The following is a 21031-nucleotide window of genomic DNA, read 5'->3' as shown; positions in this document are numbered from 1 at the left end:
AATAAAGCAGCTGTGAACATAGTTGAGCAAGTGTCCTTGCGGCATGGTAGAGCATCCTTTGGGTTTATGCCCAGGAGTGGTGTAACTGGGTCTAGAGGTAGATCAATTCCCAATTTTCTGAGAGACAGCCATATTGATTTCCAAAGTGGCTGTACAAGTTTGCACTCCCACCTGCAATGAAGGAGCGTTTCTCTTACTCCACATCCTCTCCAGCATAAGCTGCCACTTTTGATTCTTATCTTAGCTATTCTGGCAGAGGTAAAATAGAATCTCAGACTCATTTTGATTTGTATTTCCCTGGTGGATAAAATGTTGAACATTTAGGTGTTTCTTGGTTATTTGAAATTCTTCTCTTGAGAATTCTCTGTTTAGATCTGACCCTATATTTTAATTGGATTATTTTTTATGTCCAGTTTCTTCAGTTCTTTATATATTTTGAAAATCATCCCTCTGTCAGAGTAGAAAATTCTCTGGTAACCCAGATGCAGAAAATGGTATGTACGGGGGCTGGAGAGATGGCTCAGAGGTTAAGAGCATTGCCTGCTCTTCCAGAGGTCCTGAGTTCAATTCCCAGCAACCACATGGTGGCTCACAACCATCTGTAATGGGGTCTGGTGCCCTCTGCTGGCCTGCAGGCATACACACAGACAGAATATTGTATACATAATAAATAAATATTTTTTAAAAAATTGATCGGAAGTGTAACATGTCTCCAGGAAGCACCAAGCAAGTAAGTTAAACAACACGATTTAAGACNCTCTTCCAAAGGTCCTGAGTTCAATTCCCAGCAACCACATGGTGGCTCACAACCATCTGTAATGGGGTCTGGTGCCCTCTTCTGGCCTGCAGACATACACACAGACATAATATTGTATACATAATAAATAAATAAATATTAAAAAAAGAAAATGGTATGTATGCATTTAAATATGTATTATATTAGCTGTGAAATAAAGGATAACAGTGTTACAATCCACAAATCCAGGGAGTCTAGGTAACAAGGAAGGCTCAATGGGAGATGCTCAGATCTCCCTGGAAAGGGAAAATAGAAGAGATTTCATGGGTGAAACGGGAGCAGTGGAGATGGGAACATGAGCGATCAGGTTGAGGATGGATGGAGACAAACAGTATTGAAAGAGATGACAAGAAAGGGGGCACATTTTGGAGTCAGGTAGAAAACTGGTGCAAGGAAAATTCCCAGGAATCTAGAAAAAAGACCCCAGCTAAGACTCTTATCAATAGCAGATATGGAGCCTGAACTGGCCATCTCCTGTGACCAGACAAGTCTTGAAGTGAAGGGATGGGAACACCAACGCAGTCATATAGCCTTTGACCTACAGTTTGTTCTGCCTATGGGATGTGCTCGGGTAAGGGTGGCACAGAGATTGTGGGAGCGGCCAGCTGGTCATGAGAGGGAGCCCACCCCTGACACTGTCCGGAGTGTCAGTACCCAGAGGCTGGAAGGCCCAGAGGCTTAGGATAGAACCTAATATGATTAGAGAAAGAAAAAAAGTCAATGTAATGATGCCTAACAATATTCTGCTGTATTCATAGGTTGGTGTCTAGTCCAATTGTCGTGGAGAGGTTTAATCCAATAAGTGATGGAAACAGATACAGAGACTCACAGCCAAACATTAGGCTGAGCCCAGGGATTCATGCTGAAAAGAGGAAGCAAGGACTGATCGTATGAACCAAAGGAGCCAAAAGCATCACAAGAAAACCCACAGAATCAACCAACCTGCAACCATATGAACTCGCAGCATCTGAACCAACAACCAGGAGCCTGCATGGGACTGACCTACGCCCTCTACATATATGTGACAGTCATGTAGCTTGGTCTACTTGCAGAACTCCTAATAGTTGAAACACAGCTGTCCCTAACACTTTTGCTGGCTTTGGGCAACCTAGTCTTCATACTGGATTGCCTTATCCAGACTTACTGCAATGGGGTTGGGTGCTTAGTATGCAGCTTGATATGCCATATTTGTTGATACCATGGGAGGCCTGCCCGTTTCTGAACAGAAACAGAGGAGTAGGTGGGGGAGGAGAGAAAAGAGGAGGGAGGAGGAATCTCAAGAAGTGGAAGAAGGGGAAACTGTAGTTGGGATATAAAATTAATTAATGAATTAAAAAGATAAAAATAGAACTATAATATGATCCAGCTATACCACTCCCAGGTACATATCCATGTGTAAGAGGACTCCATATCCTCTTACAGAGAAAGGTGTATACCCATGTTCACTGCTGCTCTAGTCACAATAGTTAGGAAATGGAATCAACCTAGATGTCTATCAAATGATGGATGGAGAATGAAGATATGGTGTATATGCACACAGTATTCTATTCAGCTGAAAAACAATGCAATTTGGGGGAACATATGAAACAGGAAAATATACTAAATAAGTATATTTTCACCAAGTAACCCAGGCCCAGAAAGAGAAACACATGTTCTCCCTCATACATAAATACTGGTTTTGAAATCCGTATTTTTAAGTTAGACTATCTGTGGAGCCAAGGGAACTAGAAAGTAGTTATGAAAGGGAGAAGAGAAAGGTCTTCAGAGGACGGGGACAGTAGAATACATAAGATATGAAGGTAGAGGGGGAATACTGGAAGTTAAAGGCTTAAGTAGGCATGAAGTCAGGGGAGGGGGAAGGAAGGGTAGAGGTAGGTTAACCAAAACTTAAAAACAAAAGAAAGAAGAAATATCCTTGAAGCTGATTCAAGTAAACAAAAGGTTATCTACAAATCGTATTTTGAAAATATTTGTGATGGCCATGTAGCTCAATGAATTTATGTTTTCAGTCTGGATACCAATCTAAAGCAATTTTTCCTACCAAAGAGCCTCTGAGGTTGCAGAAAACAAGGCAATCAGGTGTGTGGCACTTGTATGTGAGAAAGTCTATATAAATTTCAAGTGACTTCCAGAAATAATAACAATGACTTAAAAGATGGTACATAATACAAGTTTCCATAAAAATAATACCACCATTCATGGCTTGTTTGCAATGGATCAGAACTCTCTTAAGGAAGATGTGGAGAACTTGGGAGAACTTAGATGAATGCTTGTCAAGGAAGAAATGGAAGTCAAACACAGTATCCCATTGTGAAGAACTGGTTCTCAATTTTGTATATCTGACTACAGTGTACAAAAATACCCATGTGGTGTTTGCCTAAATCATAATGCACAGGATCTCCTTCCTTACACATTGTTAGAAAGAGCTCAGGGCAGAAAGGACCTGTTGGAAGAATTGCACCACCATAGTGTGTAGTCCCAACAATAATCCTCGCCCAGGCCATTCCTCACAGATGAGTCGGCAGCAAGCAACACTGAGAAATAAAGTTTTGTCTAAGATATAGGTCAGGCTTGCTCACTACTTCCTCTAAAAGCACTGGAGTGTCTCATTTGGTGTTGAACTCTTAGAAAACAAGCTCCTGCTGGGGCCTTGGCACCACTCCCACAGGAAGGAGAGGCAAGAGGACGTTTCCAGCCGAGAAGATGCATCTCCTATCAGTGTGGATGGATGGTTGATGAAACAGAACCTGGTTCATCTGTTACCTTGAAACACAGAAAATCAGATCTTAGACATGACAAATTCTGTTTTTAGTTGCAATAAAGAGTAGACAGCCTGAGGCAAATGGCATATTATGTATGACAGGTTTTAAATTTTCACTAATTTCAAAGATTTTCATTCCACAAAATACCTCCAACAAGAGCCTCTAAGATGATCACTAAGGAACCACTCCTGTGCCTTCAGAGGTATGTTAGCATTCTTTTTCTAGGGAATTTAGACAGTGTTTGGTATCTGTCAGTTTATAAATTGAAACACTGTAAGATCCTTACAGACAGACAAATCAGACAGTAATAAGATTGAGTATAAGAATAACGTGTGTCTGTGGAGAGAAAGTCAGAAAGGAGAGAGACTGACGCCACAGGATATGCCTGAGAAAGCAAAAACTTCACGAGACGTACAGAAAACGCAGAGTTAGAATTAACAAAATTGAGAAAAACAACAGTGAAACCATTTTCCCACTGGAGAAGGGAGAAGTGAAGAACGTAGCCTTCACTGTAGTGAGAACAAAGGGAAGCAGAGGTAGGATACTTGAGTTCTGAGGCATAGGAAATATTCAGAAGTGAATGTGAGACTTAGAGCAATGAGGCCACCGTTCATGGAGATGACCTAAACCAATGGTGTAACCAGGCGGTGTGGCGTGACACTATTAGAACATTCTGAAATTAAAAGTGTGTAACTAGCTAAACTGTGGAACTGAATTCCATGATAATTTAACCAAATTCAGTAATGTTTATGTCATGTACCTACAGATTAGCTCAAACACATCTTTCTACAAGGCCTCTTATTCATCTTATACTATATTATAAAACATTAAGGCTACTGTAGTACACATTGTTGGTAAGATTCAGAAAAAAAATGACTCACTTAAACTAGAATTTTTGTCTGCTACAAGTCAAGCTAAAGATGGTCAATTTATTCCTGTGAACTATCACTTTCAGATAATTTAACCAACTGGCCTACTTGTGCAGTATGGTGAGACAGAGAAATTGTTTGGATTAAATTAACACATTATGGATTTTTACACTATTAGAAGAGACAGGCTTTCTTCATCTTAATGAACAAGTACCTGTAGGTTATGCTCAAACTTTAATATGGTGTTATTATCTCTTTATTTCCAACAAACAAATAAAAAAACCAAAAAGGTACTTCGACCCTCTTTTCAGGAGCTCATTTGCAATAGAGAAGCTGTAATTGAACTATTGATATTTGTGATTACTGATACCTTTATTATGATCCTTTAGTGTCATCATTGCTCTCACGGAAATTTTATCTTCAATAAACATCATGAATGCCCATTTTTCTGAACTTTTCTATCCGTGTGTGTGTGAGAGAGAGAGAGTCAAAGGCTTCTTGCATGCTAGGTAAAGCAGTCTACCACTGAACTGCATTCCTAGCCCTCAGAGTTTCTAACCTGGTCCCAGATTCCCAGGTGGGGAGCTCGACATGTGCACCCCTTTCGTTCTCCTTACCCCTAATGATCTTCGTCATAATTACAACGCCAACTCAAACCACAACTCTGCTTCCTAAGGCAGGAAGTAAGATAAAGAGAATGAAGCAAGGAGAGAGGATATGAGGGAGAGAGATCTCAGAGAGAAGGACCGGGTCTGTGGTGTTAAAGGATTTGATTCAATAACATTCTATTGATTTTTTTTCTCAGCCATACAAAATACTACATCACTCCATACAAGGGACTTGAGCTTCTATTGATTTTATAACCAATACAAATGGAAAACTGCACTTCCTGTAAACCTAGTAAGTTACATTTTTCACACGTTTTGCTCCATAAAACATCTCTGAGAATAGAGTAATACTAGCATTCTTCTAATGAATAACTTTTTAGTAATTTACCCAGGGATAAAATTATGTAGAAGTAAAGTAAACCAAGCTTTGTCCGGTTTGGAAAACAAGAATATGTCTTCATGAATCTACAGCTCCAACCAGACAGAGCATACAAGACCAAAAACAGGAGAAAGATGGCCTGCTTGGTTCCCAACCCTCTTTTCCTGGCACTGCATAGCTGTATCTTCCAACTAAAAGGAACACTTCAAGTGAGCAACACACAAAAGCGCACCATCCTCGAAGCTTTCTCGGGTACCTTTCCCATTCTTCCTGCACTCTCTGACCCAACAGAGGCAGTTTAGGAAACTGTGCTTTGCTTCACAGTTTCAGGTGACTGCAGTCCATCACTAGGGAAGGTGTCACAGTGTTGCACAGCGGCTCCAAAAACACTGGTGACAGCCCACAGCAAAGGCTCTCTGTGAATAGAAAGAGCCTGGGCCAAGCGCAGCTTTCACAGACCTGCACCTAGGGGCCTATTCCCACCGTCTAGTCCACACCTCCCAATGCAACACAACCAACTGTGAGCAAAGACTCTAAACAAGAGTTTGTGTGGACACTTTAAATTCAAATATGACAAACACCCGTATCCCAAAGGACCAGTATTTTTTTCTACCTTGGAATCTGTATCAAACTATCATATTTTGTTTAATCTAAAACACAAATGTTCCTGATTAAATCCTCAAAAAAAATCCTTAGCACATTTCACCAAATATTTAATATCCCAAAGGTGAGCAAGGTCTATTAGCAATTTATTTCTGTAGAAATTCTTATAGCCAGTAGCCTTTAAGTTACCAGCCCACTTGGGCATGGCTTCATATTATATATGCCAATGTAAAGCATGTATCCAGGCTCTCTTCTGGTTGCAGGATTCGGTTGTTATTCCCTGTTCGAGCAGAGGACTGTAATCTGAGTCTACCCCTAAATAAATAACCCTCTATTATACTCAGTTCTGAGCTAGTGTGGGATTTCTTTTAAGCATCCGTGTTCATGGGTGCCCACGTGGATCTGGACTCCACACCTACCTGGTGGACTGGCTTAAAGGCCTAACCGGTCCACAGCCCAGAAAGTCTCCCACCCCTGCCCGCTTGGCTTGCTTTTGCCTAAGTGGTTTTTGTAAAACCCCCGCCACAGCAGAGCTAACTGCATGCAACAACTTGGAAATTTTCCAAGCTCACACACATCCCCTCTTCCACTGCCACATTCCCTGCCACATGGAGACTTGTGCAGCTTCCAGTTTGTGCTCCCTGCCCGTGAGTTCTGGGTTTCTTGTTTCATGTATGGAATTTATTTAACTGCTTTCAATTTGTTAAGCAAAGCATATTCCTCAGTATTTAACCAGTACCAAGGTGAAAAAACTAAAGCAGCTCACGATTGTTCCTGGCACCAGGTTGTGCCGTTAGTCACGATTCTGTAACCATGACATCTACTGGACAATAAAGAATATTACACTTAATTTATCAGACCTCATAGCAGGTAATTAATAAATCAATATATAATTGTAGACAACATTACCTTGGAAAGTTTTAGTAACATTTTTGTTAATACTATGGATTGTATTCTGCAAGGCTTATATGGCTATTGTGATACGTCCATTTGTTGGATATTGGGACTCAATTTTTTTCTTCATATTATATCCTTAAGAAAATGGTTTAATAACAGAGCCAAGAGTGAGGCACTTTTAGAAATGATACAGTCTTTACGGATTAATAATGAACAGCTAGCTGACAGGATTATACCATTGAAAATCAAAAGTTACCTGAAAAAATTAATACTATTGAAAAGAATAACATTAATTTGACAGACAAAATTGAATCCATGTCAAAGGGTATTGAGAAATTATCTGAAATAATTCATACTGTTGAATTTGACAATTGAAATTTGTTTAAAAGTTATGATAGGTGAACAGATAGAGTATCTTTCCAGGAAGGCAATCTGCATGCTATCCAAATAATGTCCAAGGATGAGACGTTATCTTTAAAGGAAAAACTTCAGACCTTGGAATCACATGTGCAGGATGAGGACCAGAGTCTGGGTACCTCAATGAAATCACTAGAGATATATCCAGGCCAGGAGATTCAGACTTTACAATAGACAGTATTAAAAAGATTTGAAATGACTGAGGAAATTATTGGAGCTGATGAGCAGGGAAAGCAGGTACAAGGATAGGAATCAAAATTGCCAGTAGCTGTCAGAGATGACTTAGCCAGGATTTTAGCTTCCTACCCCGTAATCTACTCTGACAAAGCATCAATTTCTAAAAGCTCAAAAGGATCCAAAGAAGGTAGATGGATACCTACAGGAATAAATGATCTAAAAGAAACTAAGCAAGCAGCAGTGACTTACAGCTTGCTTTCCACATGTGTTAGGGAGATGGTAAAGACATGGGCTTCTAGCATTAAAGCTACACCACATGACTGGCTTCAATTGGTTTCAGCAGTCCTGAATAATAGGCCTCAACTGATGTTTAGATGTTATTTCAGAGAAGAGGCTAAAATTTTAGAACAACAGGGAAAAGCAAAAGGGCTTGAGACTTCAAAAGATCAAATTCTTGGTGAGGGCACCTATACTGACCCCACAGGCTCAAGTTCTTTACAATGAACAAATCTTGTCCCTATGCCACAAAGCAGCCTTAAATGCTTGGGACAGAATTCAAGAACTAGGAAAATGATTTGAATTATATACCAGGGTTAAACAGGGGCAGAGAAAACCCTTTAGTGACTTTTGACAAAGTTTAACTAAGGCTGTATAGAAATAATAAACCCAGATGCTAGATGAGTACTTATTGAATCTATGGCTTTTGAAAATGCCAACTTAGAATGCAAAGAGATACTTTGCTACAATCTGGAATCCCTCTGCGTTCTCTATTACCAAAAGGATGGCCTCTTATAGTTATTGATTTAAAAGATTGTTTTTTCACTATACCTTTACAAGAAAAGGATAGAGAAAATTTTGCCTTCACACTGTAAAGAGAATTATCACTTGTAAGAACATGCCATCTGAGTGTAAGAATCTCTGAATACTAAATAAAATAATAATCATGACTCACTTAAAAATCAAAGCTGACTTTGGAGCTGGACACTGGTTTTACCCTTCTCTAAATTCAAGCATGTTGTTAAAATAAAAATTTGGAGTTTCTGTCTCATGTCAGGAGCCATGGTATAGGAAAGAAAGAAGAAAGAATTTAGAAAATATTTTACTTTTCTTCATCCCTATTTTTGTCTCTATCATACCTTTCATTAAATATATGTCTGTATAAATAATGTTTAAGTTTTCCACAATGAACAATGAATTTTCCTGCAGTAATTTTTGAAGTTTCCAGGAAGAAGATGGGGCACCACAACAACAACTCCACCTTGTGGTTATGACATCCTGATGTTGATAGTGCTATTATAAAACATGTTTTGGTACTAGATGCTCAAGATGGTCCCAACTTGGTTAGCTGAAATAGAGCACCTTTTTACAATGTTCTGGCCAGAACTCCAAAATTCTACCAAATGCTCAAAGACTATTTGAAATTATACCAGATAGTAATCTTGGAACTTAACCATCATTTTACTTTCACAGGATTCCATAGAAAGAACATCGCCCCATGAAGCTGGAAGTAATTTGAGAAGATGACATCCCCTTTCCCAACAATGTTTGTCTCTGAGTTTGGGACATTATTTAGGGATTGATTATAATTGGTATAGGGTTAGGGGTTTAGGGAAAAATTATATAAACTCAGGGATCTCTTTGAGAAAAGGGGGGGAGAAATTGGATAGGATAATAGATTAGTCTGAGCTTACTCACACTAATATTAATAGTGAACAATGGAGTGAATACTTCTGAGCTATTATTTACATTGGTATAGTTTTATACTTTCCTCACTTCCTCACCCAATGCTCTTCTCGAGTTTCCAAAACTTTCTGAGACAGAAGATTTTTAAATAAGCAGGACTTCCTCAGAGTTTCGTAAGCATCGTGACTCAGGCCGTGATAGGGTAAAAGGTTCCTCCATCTTGTCTTTGGCGCCATATTTGGCTTAAACTGAAACTACCTCCACCGTGAAAAATCCTCTCTACCCGATTCTGTTCTAGAAACTCGGGGAAATGCCCCAGCTAACTGCAAGTTTTGGCTTCTATTAAACTGTTTGCTTACTTTACTCCCCCAGCCAACTGCTAACAAGGACGTAGCTTTTCTGTGTTCTTTGCCTTTAAAAGCGCATCCGGGCCCCTCCGGGGAAAGCGCTTCTCTCCGGGCAGTCGCCAGCGGCCTAACAGAGACTCCCCATCCGGGGGTGCTCAGCGGTCCCTGGGTCCCTAAGCAGCAACACTGACAGAGCCCAAGAAAGGCGACAAGAAGCTGGAGAAGCGACAGTCGCCCTGGACTCCCGGAGCGGCTCTTCCGAGCCCCCGCCTATGACGTCGCCCTCCTCCAGTGACGCGAAAGCGGCCGCGTGACATAATCGGCACCGCGGCGCCTGCGCGTCAGGGAAGGGGGCGCGGCCTAGAGGGGAGGGGAGGAGCTAGATGGGGGCAAGAGGCGGGGAAGGGGCGGGGCTAGAAGGAAGAGTGTCGAATGTACGTCAAGAGATCGGAAAAAAGTGGGTGGGGCGAGGGCGGACCTAGCTGGGGTACCTCGCAGCTTCACTTCCTGTTTGCCGGTATTTCTGCTTCCGGGCCAAGGGTGTCCGTCGCGTCCGGCTCCTCTCCCTGGCTGCTCGCGGTGCTCTCGGTGACAGCGCCACCTGACTCAGCCCGGGACGGCTTCTTTCTGCCCACCGGCGGGAGCCTGGACGCCGAGGCGCCCCTCATCGTTCGGCTCAGCCCAGGGTCCCGGGGTCCCGCCTGCTGAGAGCGCCCGCGGGCCCGGCGAGGCTGCGGTGTGCGAGCCTCCGGCGCCCCAGGCGAAGCGCGGGGACTGGCAGCCCTCAGGCGCCCCGGAATCGCCCGCTCCCGTCCCGGCTCGGATGGGCCCTCGCACTCGATAAATGTGGCTGCTGAGGCGGCGCTGGCGGTGGCCGGACCTGCTGCTGCTCGGCTCCGAGTTCCCCCTCGCCGCGGCGCTTTGCTGCCCCCCGGGGCTGCCGCCGCCAGCTCCTTTTCCCCTGGGCCTGGCCTTGCAGCGTGGCGACGATGGACAAGATCCTGGAGGGCCTGGTGAGTTCCTCGCATCCTCTGCCCCTCAAGCGGATGATTGTGCGGAAGGTGGTGGAGTCCGCGGAGCACGGGCTCGACGGGGCGCAGTGCGAGGCCATGTTTGACCTGACGACCCGTCTCATCCTGGAGGGCCCGGACCCTTTCCAGCGACAAGTGGGCCACCAGGTGCTGGAGGCCTACGCGCGGTACCACCGGCCGGAGTTCGAGTCCTTCTTCAACAAGACCTTCGTGCTGGGCCTCCTTCAGCAGGGCTACCACTCACTGGACAGGAAGGACGTAGCCATCCTGGACTACATTCACAACGGCCTGAAGCTGATCATGAGCTGCCCGTCGGTGCTGGACCTCTTCAGCCTGCTGCAGGTGGAGGTGCTGCGCCTGGTCTGTGAGAGGCCGGAGCCGCAGCTCTGTGCCCGCCTCAGCGACCTTCTGACGGATTTCGTGCAGTGCGTCCCCAAAGGGAAGCTGGCCATTACCTTCTGTCAACAGCTGGTTCGAACGATAGGGCACTTCCAGTGTGTGTCCACCCAGGAGAAGGAGCTGCGGGAGTATGTCTCCCAGGTAACAAAAGTGAGTAACTTACTCCAAAATATCTGGAAGGCCGAGCCCTCCACGCTGCTACCTTCTCTGCAAGAAGTTTTTGCAAGCATCTCTTCCACAGGTAAGGGTCATTATTGCAGGAAAATATGCCTTGGAGATTCGACCCGTGTCTCAAATGAACCTCACTTTCTGCCCGGAAACATTCTCTTTTGGGGGACTAGCGGGTCGGCAAGCATACCTTCTTATTTGTGGAAATCCTCCAGGAAGAGGCATTCTTGATGGCGAGCAAATCCATACTCCTTATCCAAAACGTTATTCCACTCCACTGCCTTGTTCAGAATCGTACGCTGTAGCCGAAAGGTTGAGGAGCCTAAGTCCGAAGACCTTTGTCACTGAGCAAGTCACTTAATTACGCAGCCTCTGCTCCAGTTTCGGAATGCTTCCAGGCTGACAGCCATTGTGGAAAGCGTCTAGTCATTACTGACTAATGGTCTCGTATGATGCTCACCACATTGTTATTACTGTATGTAACTATTACCTTACTGGAGTTGTTTTTCAGTTTTTCAGTGTTCTCATTTTTTTAAAAACTCATGGGTCGTGCACAGTCCATTATAGGATTGTCCCGGCTTACTGTGTAGTGTTTCTAAAGTGTTGTCATTTTCACTCCATAACATGTATGTAACAGGAGGTGCAGGTGGCATAGAAATAGGTGTGAAGTATGACGTGGGCCGTTTGGCAGCCTAGGTGGATGCTTGTCTTGTCTTTATCACCAGCTGCATCCTCAGAAACTGGAATGTTCAAAGGATCGTGCTTAACCTAAGAATTCTACGTGTCTGTCCTTGGAGGGGCTTTAAAATCTGTCAGTCAAACTGAACTTGTAAAGCTGCCCTCTTTATCTTTTTTTTTTTTTTTTTTTTTTTGTTTTTCGAGACAGGGTTTCTCTGTAACTTTGGAGCCTGTCCTGGCACTAGCTCTGTAGGCCAGGCTGGCTTCAAACTCACAGAGATCCGCCTGCCTCTGCCTCCCGAGTGCTGGGATTAAAGGTGTGTGACACCACCACCCGGCTTGCCCTCTTTATCTTAACCAGAAATGAGGGTCGAGTTTTAAAAGCTCATACAATGTAATACATTTATTATATACCAGGTCCATTAGCTTCCCCTCCCTGTAATTTTACTGGTAGTTTGTCATAGTTGTTAGATTTCTGTTTCACGTCTTTAAGCTGTAGTAGTGAAGCTGATCATCGTAATCCTGACATTTTAATGTAAGGAAAGTAAGCCCCTTCCCTTTAATTTCTACTCAAGATTTGTAAGACTCCCTTAGAGTAGTATAGTAACTACTATAATATTTCTTAATTATTTCAGAACCTCTGACCTAGATATTAGAATGATATATGACTGGTTGTATTATTTTTTCTAATTGCTACATGTCAAAACAGTATCTAAACCAAAAAAGTACCATTAACAATGGTTATTGACTAACGTTAGCAGTAGTTTTTGTAATTCATTGTTGTCTCTCGAATGAGTGATTATTGCTGTGCACTGCTAAATCTTTTCTGTGATTAACTTTCAATTCAGAGTTATAACAACTTCTTAGAGCGCCTTCGCTACAAGTGTGCGTGTAGTAGTTCCCTTGAACTAGTTCACGTTGAGCCTCTTTGCCATATTTACCTGTCTTTCTAACTAAAACTAGATGCATCCTTTGAGCCCTCGGTCGCCTTGGCCAGCCTTGTGCAGCATATTCCTCTGCAGATGATCACGGTCCTCATCCGGAGCCTGACCGCCGACCCGAATGTAAAAGACGCCAGTATGACCCAGGCTCTCTGCAGGTACTTTGTGTGTGTGCCAGATGTTAGCACCCCAGAGGAGACAGTATTCTGCCTTTTTGTAGGAATAGTGGAAAACTTGGGGAAATTTCTAAAACTGAAATCATGAAATATATTAGTAGTTTCTCCAAATTAACTAATGACTTATCTTTTTATAGCTCATCTGAAATTGTTTGGTTGGGTTTTTCTGGAATCTTTATTCCTTATCATTTCCTGTAGACTTTTGTAGGGTTCACAACCATGTAGGGTGGTGGTTGTTACTGTTATTTGGTTCTGGGTTTGTTCCTTTTAACTAGGTAGGGATTTTATTTTCTCTTTCAACGCCCTTGCCTCTTTGGATTTATTTTATTTTATGCGTGTGTTCTACCTTCATGTATGTATGTGTACCATATGCTTGTTGTCCGAGGAGGTAGCTCCTGCAACTTTGGTTATGGATGGTTGTGAACCCCCAGTAGGTGTGTGCTAGGAATTGAACCTAGATCCTCTGCGAGAGCAACAAGTGTTCTTAACCATTGAACCATCTCTCCAGCCTCTCTACCTTTGCTTCTTTGGAATTTGTTTTCTCTCCTTTATTCATAATTAGATGAACTTGGCCAGATCCAGAATTCTGGTTTGATAGCTGTTTTCTTTTAACATTTTTAAAGTAATAGCACATTGCTGTTGGGCATCTGCTGTTTGCTCGTGGGAGCTGTTGCCAGTCTGATTGTCGTGTGTTTCCAATAACACATTTTTCTTCTTATCCTAAATAATGTGCAGTCTCATCTCCCATGTCTCGATATAAACTGATTTGCCCTTTGCAGCACTTTACGCTTGTATGCAAGCATTCATTTAAAGTGACTTACCTTAGCAGGTGTCAGACAGTGCCCAAAATACCCTGAGCAAATTGGTCAATATAAATACTTTGATGAGCTTTCTTTATAGTCAGACAGACCAACAGTAATGTAGTAATACTTCATGATTCCAGCATGCATCCTGATTTTAAAAATGTAAAAACATGTAGTAATGGGTGCCCAAGTTAGACAGGCCTGGCTTTTTTGCCCTACTGCTAAATAATTAAGTTGATTTTGTTTGGGGTTTAAATTTTATCTTTGGACATTTAGTAAATAATTTAGTATGTTAAATGATAATAAGTATTTATCGGGAAAGGTAGACAATAAGAGGTAGGCTGTAAGTAAGTGCTTTGCAGTTTTCAGTACGATGGCTAAGGAAGGGTTCATTGAGGTGACTGTGTACTAAAGTAAAAAAGGAAGCAAGGCCTTGGGTATTAGAGGGACATACCAGCACAGACAGTATCTGACTTAGGTTGGCTCAGTTTATGATTTCTCAACTTTCTGATGGTACCAAAACAAGCATTCAGTAGAAGCCATGCTTTGAATTTTGAATTCCTCTTTCCTGGGCTAGAGTATAAAGTATGATACTTTTTTGAAATGCAAATAGACAAAGCGAGCCACAGCTCCGAGTCAGCCACTCAAGCAGGGTAAGCACCCAGTACACTACATTGGGCTGTGTTGCTAAGTCAGGATGTTTGGTATGTTGTTTTTAAGGCTTTACTCCTTACAGTATTTCCCATTTGCAAAAGTCTCCAGAACCTGTCATAAGTCAGGAAGTCCCTGCCTTGTCCTCAGACCTGCTCATTCTTCTCTGTGAAGTACTACCCATCTGTAGAGCTTGTTCCAGCTCTTGTGTGCCTGTGTCAGGGACAGTGTTGTTCTCTAATTGAGCTTTAGCCTTCTGTTTCTTAGCTGCTTAGTTTTGTTTCTTGAGTTTTCCTGTCTTAGCCTGTTCAGACAGGAGGTGAGGATTACAGTGGCTTCTGTCTCTGTTGTCACAGTTACATGAACTGAGGTCTTTATGTTGAGCACAGAGAAAGTGCCGTGCTCTCTACAACACAGACTCTAGCTTCTTCTTTCTTGTGCTGTTTAACTTGTGGAACCAATTAACCTGTAACTTGTGCTTCTAATGTCTCAGATCACAAATCTAGAAGCAAGTGTAACTCCGTTCTTTTCTTATTCTCTTTGATTAATATCACTAAGTCCTTTGGCCTCTCGCTCTACCATCTGTGGAAATCAAACCCGTTTTGTTACCGTAGTCTTAGTCTTCTAGTTGGGTGGAGATGATTATAAGATGAGAAACTAGAAGAGGACTCCAGGAAAAGGCCAATTAAATAAGTGATTAGCAATAATACAGAGCTACTATCAAGTGGATATTACTCCTTCTCCTTCCAGTCAATCCTCTCCTTAGACTGAGATGAGGGTTCTGGTCTCCTGGGCACATGTTCTGCACTGACAGTGCCGCCATCCACAGAGCCAAAGACAGGTGCGCACCCTACCTTATTTTCATGTGCATATTTCCACTTACACAAAAATGACTCGTCGTTTTTAACTTACTGGCATTATTTAACAATATCTCAGATATTTTATTTGAGGTGAGGTGAGGGGAACAGGTTGAGACCCTGGTCTAGCCCAAGCTTGCTCACTGTATGGTCCAGGCTGTCCTCAAACTTAGCAGTCTTTCTGCCTTAGGCTCTTAAGTGCTGAGATTACAGATGAGCCACCATGCCCTGCTCATAGCTTTCCATTTTAGATTGCTGTGGATAGCTTTGTGCAGAACTTCCTCAGTACTAAAATTCTTCCACAGTATTCTACATTGTCAGTACTACAATGTATTTATATGTATTATTTATTGTATTTATATTGATTTTATTTTTTACCTTGTGGGTGGCCATTTATGGCTTTTGCAATTTTGCCATGTCATAAACAATGCTGGAGATATGTTATTATACATTTGGGAGTTAAGGTTGCAATACTGTAGATAAAGCCCAAGGTCTTTCACATACTAGGCAAGTGCTCGACCACTATGACTTGTTCCCAGCAAGAGTAGACTCCTTAAGTCTTACTTTTTATTTTGCTTTTTTTTTTAAAAGATGAGTCTTGTTATGTATTGTTTTCTGATCTCTAACTTACAGAGCTCTGCTTGCCTCTATCTCCCAAGTGCTAGAATTAAAGGTGTGCGCCACCTCACCCAACTTGGTTTTACTTTTTCTGCACCCATCCCTCCGTGAATTGATAGTCATGACTAAAGATCAGCTTGAGTTTCTGATCCTCCTCAAGTGCTGGGATTTATAGACATGTGCCACTATGAAGTGCTGATGATCAAACCCGAGGCTTTGTGCATAGTCAACCAACAAGCACACTACCAGCCCAACCGTGTACTCTCGCCGAGCCTGTACATACTCAAAAGAAGTGCACATATGCCTCTTTCTTATTCTTTGTATAATGACTACAGATTTTTGTAAAAAGCAACCCTGCAATAGGTAGATGATAGAGTAGCTGTTAGCAACTACAATGACTTGTGGCAGTTATTGTTGTGAGAAGCCAGAAAAAGAAGAAAAGAAAGAAAATGTATGTAACGAATGGAGGGCTCCCATGTAACAGGAAGTTAGTATGCCTTGTATTTGGGACCCACACGTCATACATTTTAGAACATTTACAACTGAAAAACAAAACAATATTGTTGTGCGCTACTATAAACCCTTCACTTGGGAGCCTGAGACAAGAGAATTTCCACAAGTTTAAGACCAGCCAGGGCAACAGTGTGAGACCCTGTCTTGAAAGCCAAAAGAGAAAGACTGATGATGATATTCCAGTCTTAAGATAGTTATATAATGCCCGTGTCAGTGCTTTTAACATGGTAGTGTTCTTTTGATCACAGCCTATATCCTCAGTATTTGTGTCTGCCATTTTGTACAATCAAGGTGTTTATTGCTGGACAAACAGGATGACTCAGTGGAATAAACGTACTTGCTACACAAGTCTGACAACCCCAGTTCATTCTTCAGAACCCATGCTCTGGCCTCCTGTGTCTGTCACGGCATGCATAGACACACATGATACCACACTCACCAGCAATAATAAATGAACTTTTTAAAAAGATGCTAATTGCTCCCTGGGTTAATATTTGGTGGAGGGTTACATTCATGATGAGTGTTTCCAGTGTTATTCATTCATTTAGTCTTCAGAACAGCCCTGTAAATAAGCATATTTATAACCTAGAGATAAGAAACTAAGGAAGAGAAAATAAGGTATTTAGATTCTGCCAACTAATAAATTGTGAATTGAGATTTTTAAACCAATTATTCTGACTCTAGAAACCTGTAAAGTTTTTTTTACTCTTTATCAGTATCTAATCCATCTAAATAGATTACTTCATCAATTATATCAGTTACATAGCCTGGCTGCTTTCCAAAGAGTTGAACTAGTCTTTAGTGTGCTGTATATCCAGCTTTAGAAAAAAAAGCCGTATTACTTCATCTTTTTCCTGTTGAACTGACTTGATATAAGGAAATACGCAGTAATAGAAAATCAGGTCATTAGAATATTTACACAGTGTTTTTTATGATTGGTGGTTCTCCTTGTTGTCATTGTGTGTAGAATTTTGAAAGAGGTAGAGACACTTGCACCAGGATTCAGAATGTAGGCGCTTTAATGGTATGTTTCACATTACACTACTTAGCAAGAAGCAAAATCTTAGTTGATATTCATGCATCTTAGTTCAGATGTCTGATTTTAAACCCCTTATAACAGTTACTATTGAACGAGTGATATATATATATATCATATATATATAGGAATATATATAGGAATATATGATATATATATTCCTATATAGTGTCCATTTGAAACTTGACAGTTATGAGAAATGGCCATTATAATAAAGTCTTTCATGGGAATACATTGAATAAAGAAACTGTCAGCTTACAAGACTGGAAACTGTTTGAAGACAGGCCACAGTTTGACTTACAAAGTGAATGGGTATCTGTTGTAATTCTTGCTATTTCTGAATGATGTTGAAAATATTTGAAATACTGATAATTATGTCTTCCTTCACTTTTTAGAATGATTGACTGGCTATCTTGGCCATTGGCTCAGCATGTGGATACGTGGGTAATTGCTCTCCTGAAAGGACTGGCAGCTGTTCAGAAGTTTACTATTTTAATAGACGTTACTTTGCTGAAAATAGAACTGGTAAGTCGAAGTGGATCAGCCCATCGGAATGCATAGACTTCCGAGCGTGTTCCTAGTTTGGGTTTGTTTTAAATAGGTTTTAGGGGACAAAAGCCATTGCCATGTAGGGAATAGTCAGCTGAAATTAGTTTGCTCTGTTCAAACTTTTAATGTGAAAACAATCCACCTACTAGCCCTTTTTTGTTTGCTTTTCCGGGTTGTTCTTTGTTGTTGTTTATGTTAATGATGGTGTTTTTATCTTCTGCTTCTCTGAGACTGCCTCACTACAGAGGTCAGACTGACATCCAGCTCACAATCCTCCTGCCATAGCCACACACATGGAAGGGTTATAGGAATTTAGCACCATGCTTGGCTCCCATGAACTCTTAAATCCAAATCATCAGACTTCTAGCACTGTGCTCTACCTAACTGCCTTCTAAGATTCTACGTCATATTTTGCTAAACCCAAGACACAATTGATCACCACATTTTTTTGTTTGGGGTTTTGGTTTTTCCACGGTGCTGGGGATCAAAATTAGACAACTTCCATCTGATCCACATCCTGAGCCAAATCAGTCCCTCATTAAAACACTTTCTTTACTTAATTCCCAGGACACTGTGCTCTCTTGTCTCTTGTCTTTTGCTGGGGTATCAGTCTCCTAACTTTCTTTGGCCCACTTTCTCTCTTAATTTATTCTTAAGTGTTCTGCACCATGCAGTAATCATGGGTGCTCTATGGCTTTAAATAAAGTGTCCAACTTTATGACTGACAGATTTATATTTCATTTCATTGTTTGCCCTTGAATTCCATATCCATTTTGTCTTAGCTACTGTTCTGTTGCTATGAAGAGATACCGTGACAAAGAAAAACTCGTTTAAATGAAAGCACTTAAGTGAGGCTTGCTTATAGTTTCAGAGGGTTAGTTCATGGTCATTGTGGTGGGAAGCAAACAAGCATGGCTCTGGAGCAGTAGCTGAGAGCTTAATATCCTGATCTGCAGGCAGAGAGAGAGAAGGAGAAAGGGAAAAACACTGGGCCTGGCATGGGCTTTGAAACCTCAGAGCCCACTCCCAGTAACATTCTTCCCCCCAGCAAGGCCACACTTCTTAATCCTTCTAATCCTTCTCAAGCAGTTTCACTCCCTGGTGACTAAGCCTTTGGGGCCATTCTCATTCAAACCACCACACATTTATTCGGTTATCTATACTCAGATCTCTCTTTATTTTCTTCTTTTCTCTTTTTGGGGGGAGGGGTATTATTCTTTTAAAAACGGCGGGTGGGGTGTATAGACGAACACAGGATAGACAAGACGCGCAAAAGGAGGAGACAAGACACGTAGCTCCCACGTGGGTGCACTTTAATGGGGGGAGGGGGACACGATAAGGGATGGGTGTGTGAGACACACAAGGGTAAAGGGCCAGAGAGAGCGAGACCTCGTGGAAGCTCGCTTTTTAACGGGAAGCGCAAGGTTATCTGGGAGAAATGACCTGCACCTGAGCACACCCGCGTGCGCAGGTATTCGTAATCCAGGAGGAATCTGGGAGCTGTAGTTTCCAAAGGAACAACAAGGGGGTGTTTTGAAGTTAGGTTGTTTTTTTTCCCCCCCATAAAGGTTTTTATTGCAGCAAGAGAAAGCTAAACTATATTCCAAAGACATGGGTGTTAACTAACTCAAGAAGTGAGTAGCCTATCTATCTATACTCAGAAATATTAAACTCACCTTATCCACAGTCTTCTGATTTATTTCCTCCCAAACCGGTCCTCTGCCTCTTCATAGATAACTATCTCAAATAGCTTCCCCTCCCTTAGGCCCTAGTCTTTGATGCAACCCTTATCTCTCTTTATTGACTCAACCACTGTCCGACAAATTCTAACTGCCTTTAAATAATAACCCAGAATCCTACTACCAATTTTAGCCAATTACATCACTATTATACCTTGGTCCAAAGTTGCCATCATCTCTTGTAGCACTGATTTCAGTAACTTCCTTGCTCCTGCTTTTGGTTCCTTATAAATGTTGCACAAGAGCTCCATTTGCTGTCCTTTCTTATCCCATTTCTGACTTCCAGTGACATTGTTCTCTGTGGTCTGACACACCAGTCTGGAGAACCTAGAGCCTTTGCAGTACTGTCTGCCCTGTTTATAAATGTTCTTGTCCTAAGTGTCTGTGAAGCTGATGTCCCTTCAGATTCCACTCAGATGTTGCCTTTTTCCTAGGGCATTTTTAACCTCTATAAAATGACAAGCTCCTTTGCTACCCAATGTTTCCTGGTCACTGTGTTCTACTTCGTATTTTTAGCATGTATCTATGCTTATTACTTTTTGTTATCTAGTAAATGTCCTGTAACTATAAGTCATATATGACCTACAGTACCTGGATCAGTGCCAAACAATCATAGCTATTCAGTAACTATTGATGGAGTAAGCTGAATGAATAGTGACTCCATAGTAAATATGCTTATTTAGGTATCTGGACATATTTTCACTTAATGGGGGAGTTTTGAGAATTGTTTAGATCGTTACATTCTCTTTGACTTCAGTCCTACTATACTTCCTTTCTCTCCCGCAATGTCTAATAATATGTTAGGATAGGGCTTTAAAGGAAGAGGGAGACTCACATACATGACTGTCAGCTAGGGAAGGCTAATGCTTTTCCTGTGAACTCTGAGAATACTCTCTCATTCTGCAGGTTTTTAATCGACTTTGGTTTCCTCTTGTGAGACCTGGTGCTCTTGCGGTTCTCTCTCATATGCTGCTTAGTTTTCAGCATTCTCCAGAGGCATTCCATTTGGTAAGTATGATACAAGCTCTCTAAATACTTGTCAAAGTAGAACTCACATTATAATGGAAAGACTGTAGGTTAGCTTTATAGTATTTCATGTAACTATAAATTCTTTAAAAATTGAGTTTGTAGAATATTCTGGCAAATAGTATATTTTCACAAAGTTTTGTGCTTCACCAAAACTGCCCCACTCAGAGCCATCACCCGCAACTGGAAGTTGCTGCTGCACAGGGAGCTATCGATGCAGGGGCCTTTACACATCAACAGTGCAGGATCAGTGTGGCATCAGTGTTGGCGGTGGCACTGGAAAGCACGAAAAGAGTTGAGTCCTTCTT

At 41.8% G+C, this 21031-nt stretch overlaps 1 protein-coding gene across 1 annotated transcript in view; it reads left to right on the top strand.

Moving 5' to 3' along the window:
• Positions 1-10379: 10379 nt before the first annotated feature.
• Positions 10380-21031, top strand: part of Usp38 (ubiquitin specific peptidase 38) — a 33092-nt gene continuing 22440 nt past the window's right edge. The window contains exons 1-4 of the mRNA XM_050161505.1: positions 10380-11209; positions 12778-12913; positions 17805-17934; positions 20604-20705. Coding sequence (XP_050017462.1) covers positions 10528-11209; positions 12778-12913; positions 17805-17934; positions 20604-20705 — 1050 coding nt within the window. The 5' untranslated portion in view covers positions 10380-10527. The remainder of the gene's footprint in view (positions 11210-12777; positions 12914-17804; positions 17935-20603; positions 20706-21031) is intronic.

The sequence above is a fragment of the Alexandromys fortis genome, unplaced genomic scaffold (assembly GCF_014885135.2).
Source record: "Alexandromys fortis isolate MF-2015 unplaced genomic scaffold, M_Fortis_MF-2015_v1.1 scaffold_127, whole genome shotgun sequence".
NCBI classification, from domain to species: Eukaryota; Metazoa; Chordata; class Mammalia; order Rodentia; family Cricetidae; genus Alexandromys; species Alexandromys fortis.
This window is presented reverse-complemented; position numbering and strand designations above follow the sequence as displayed.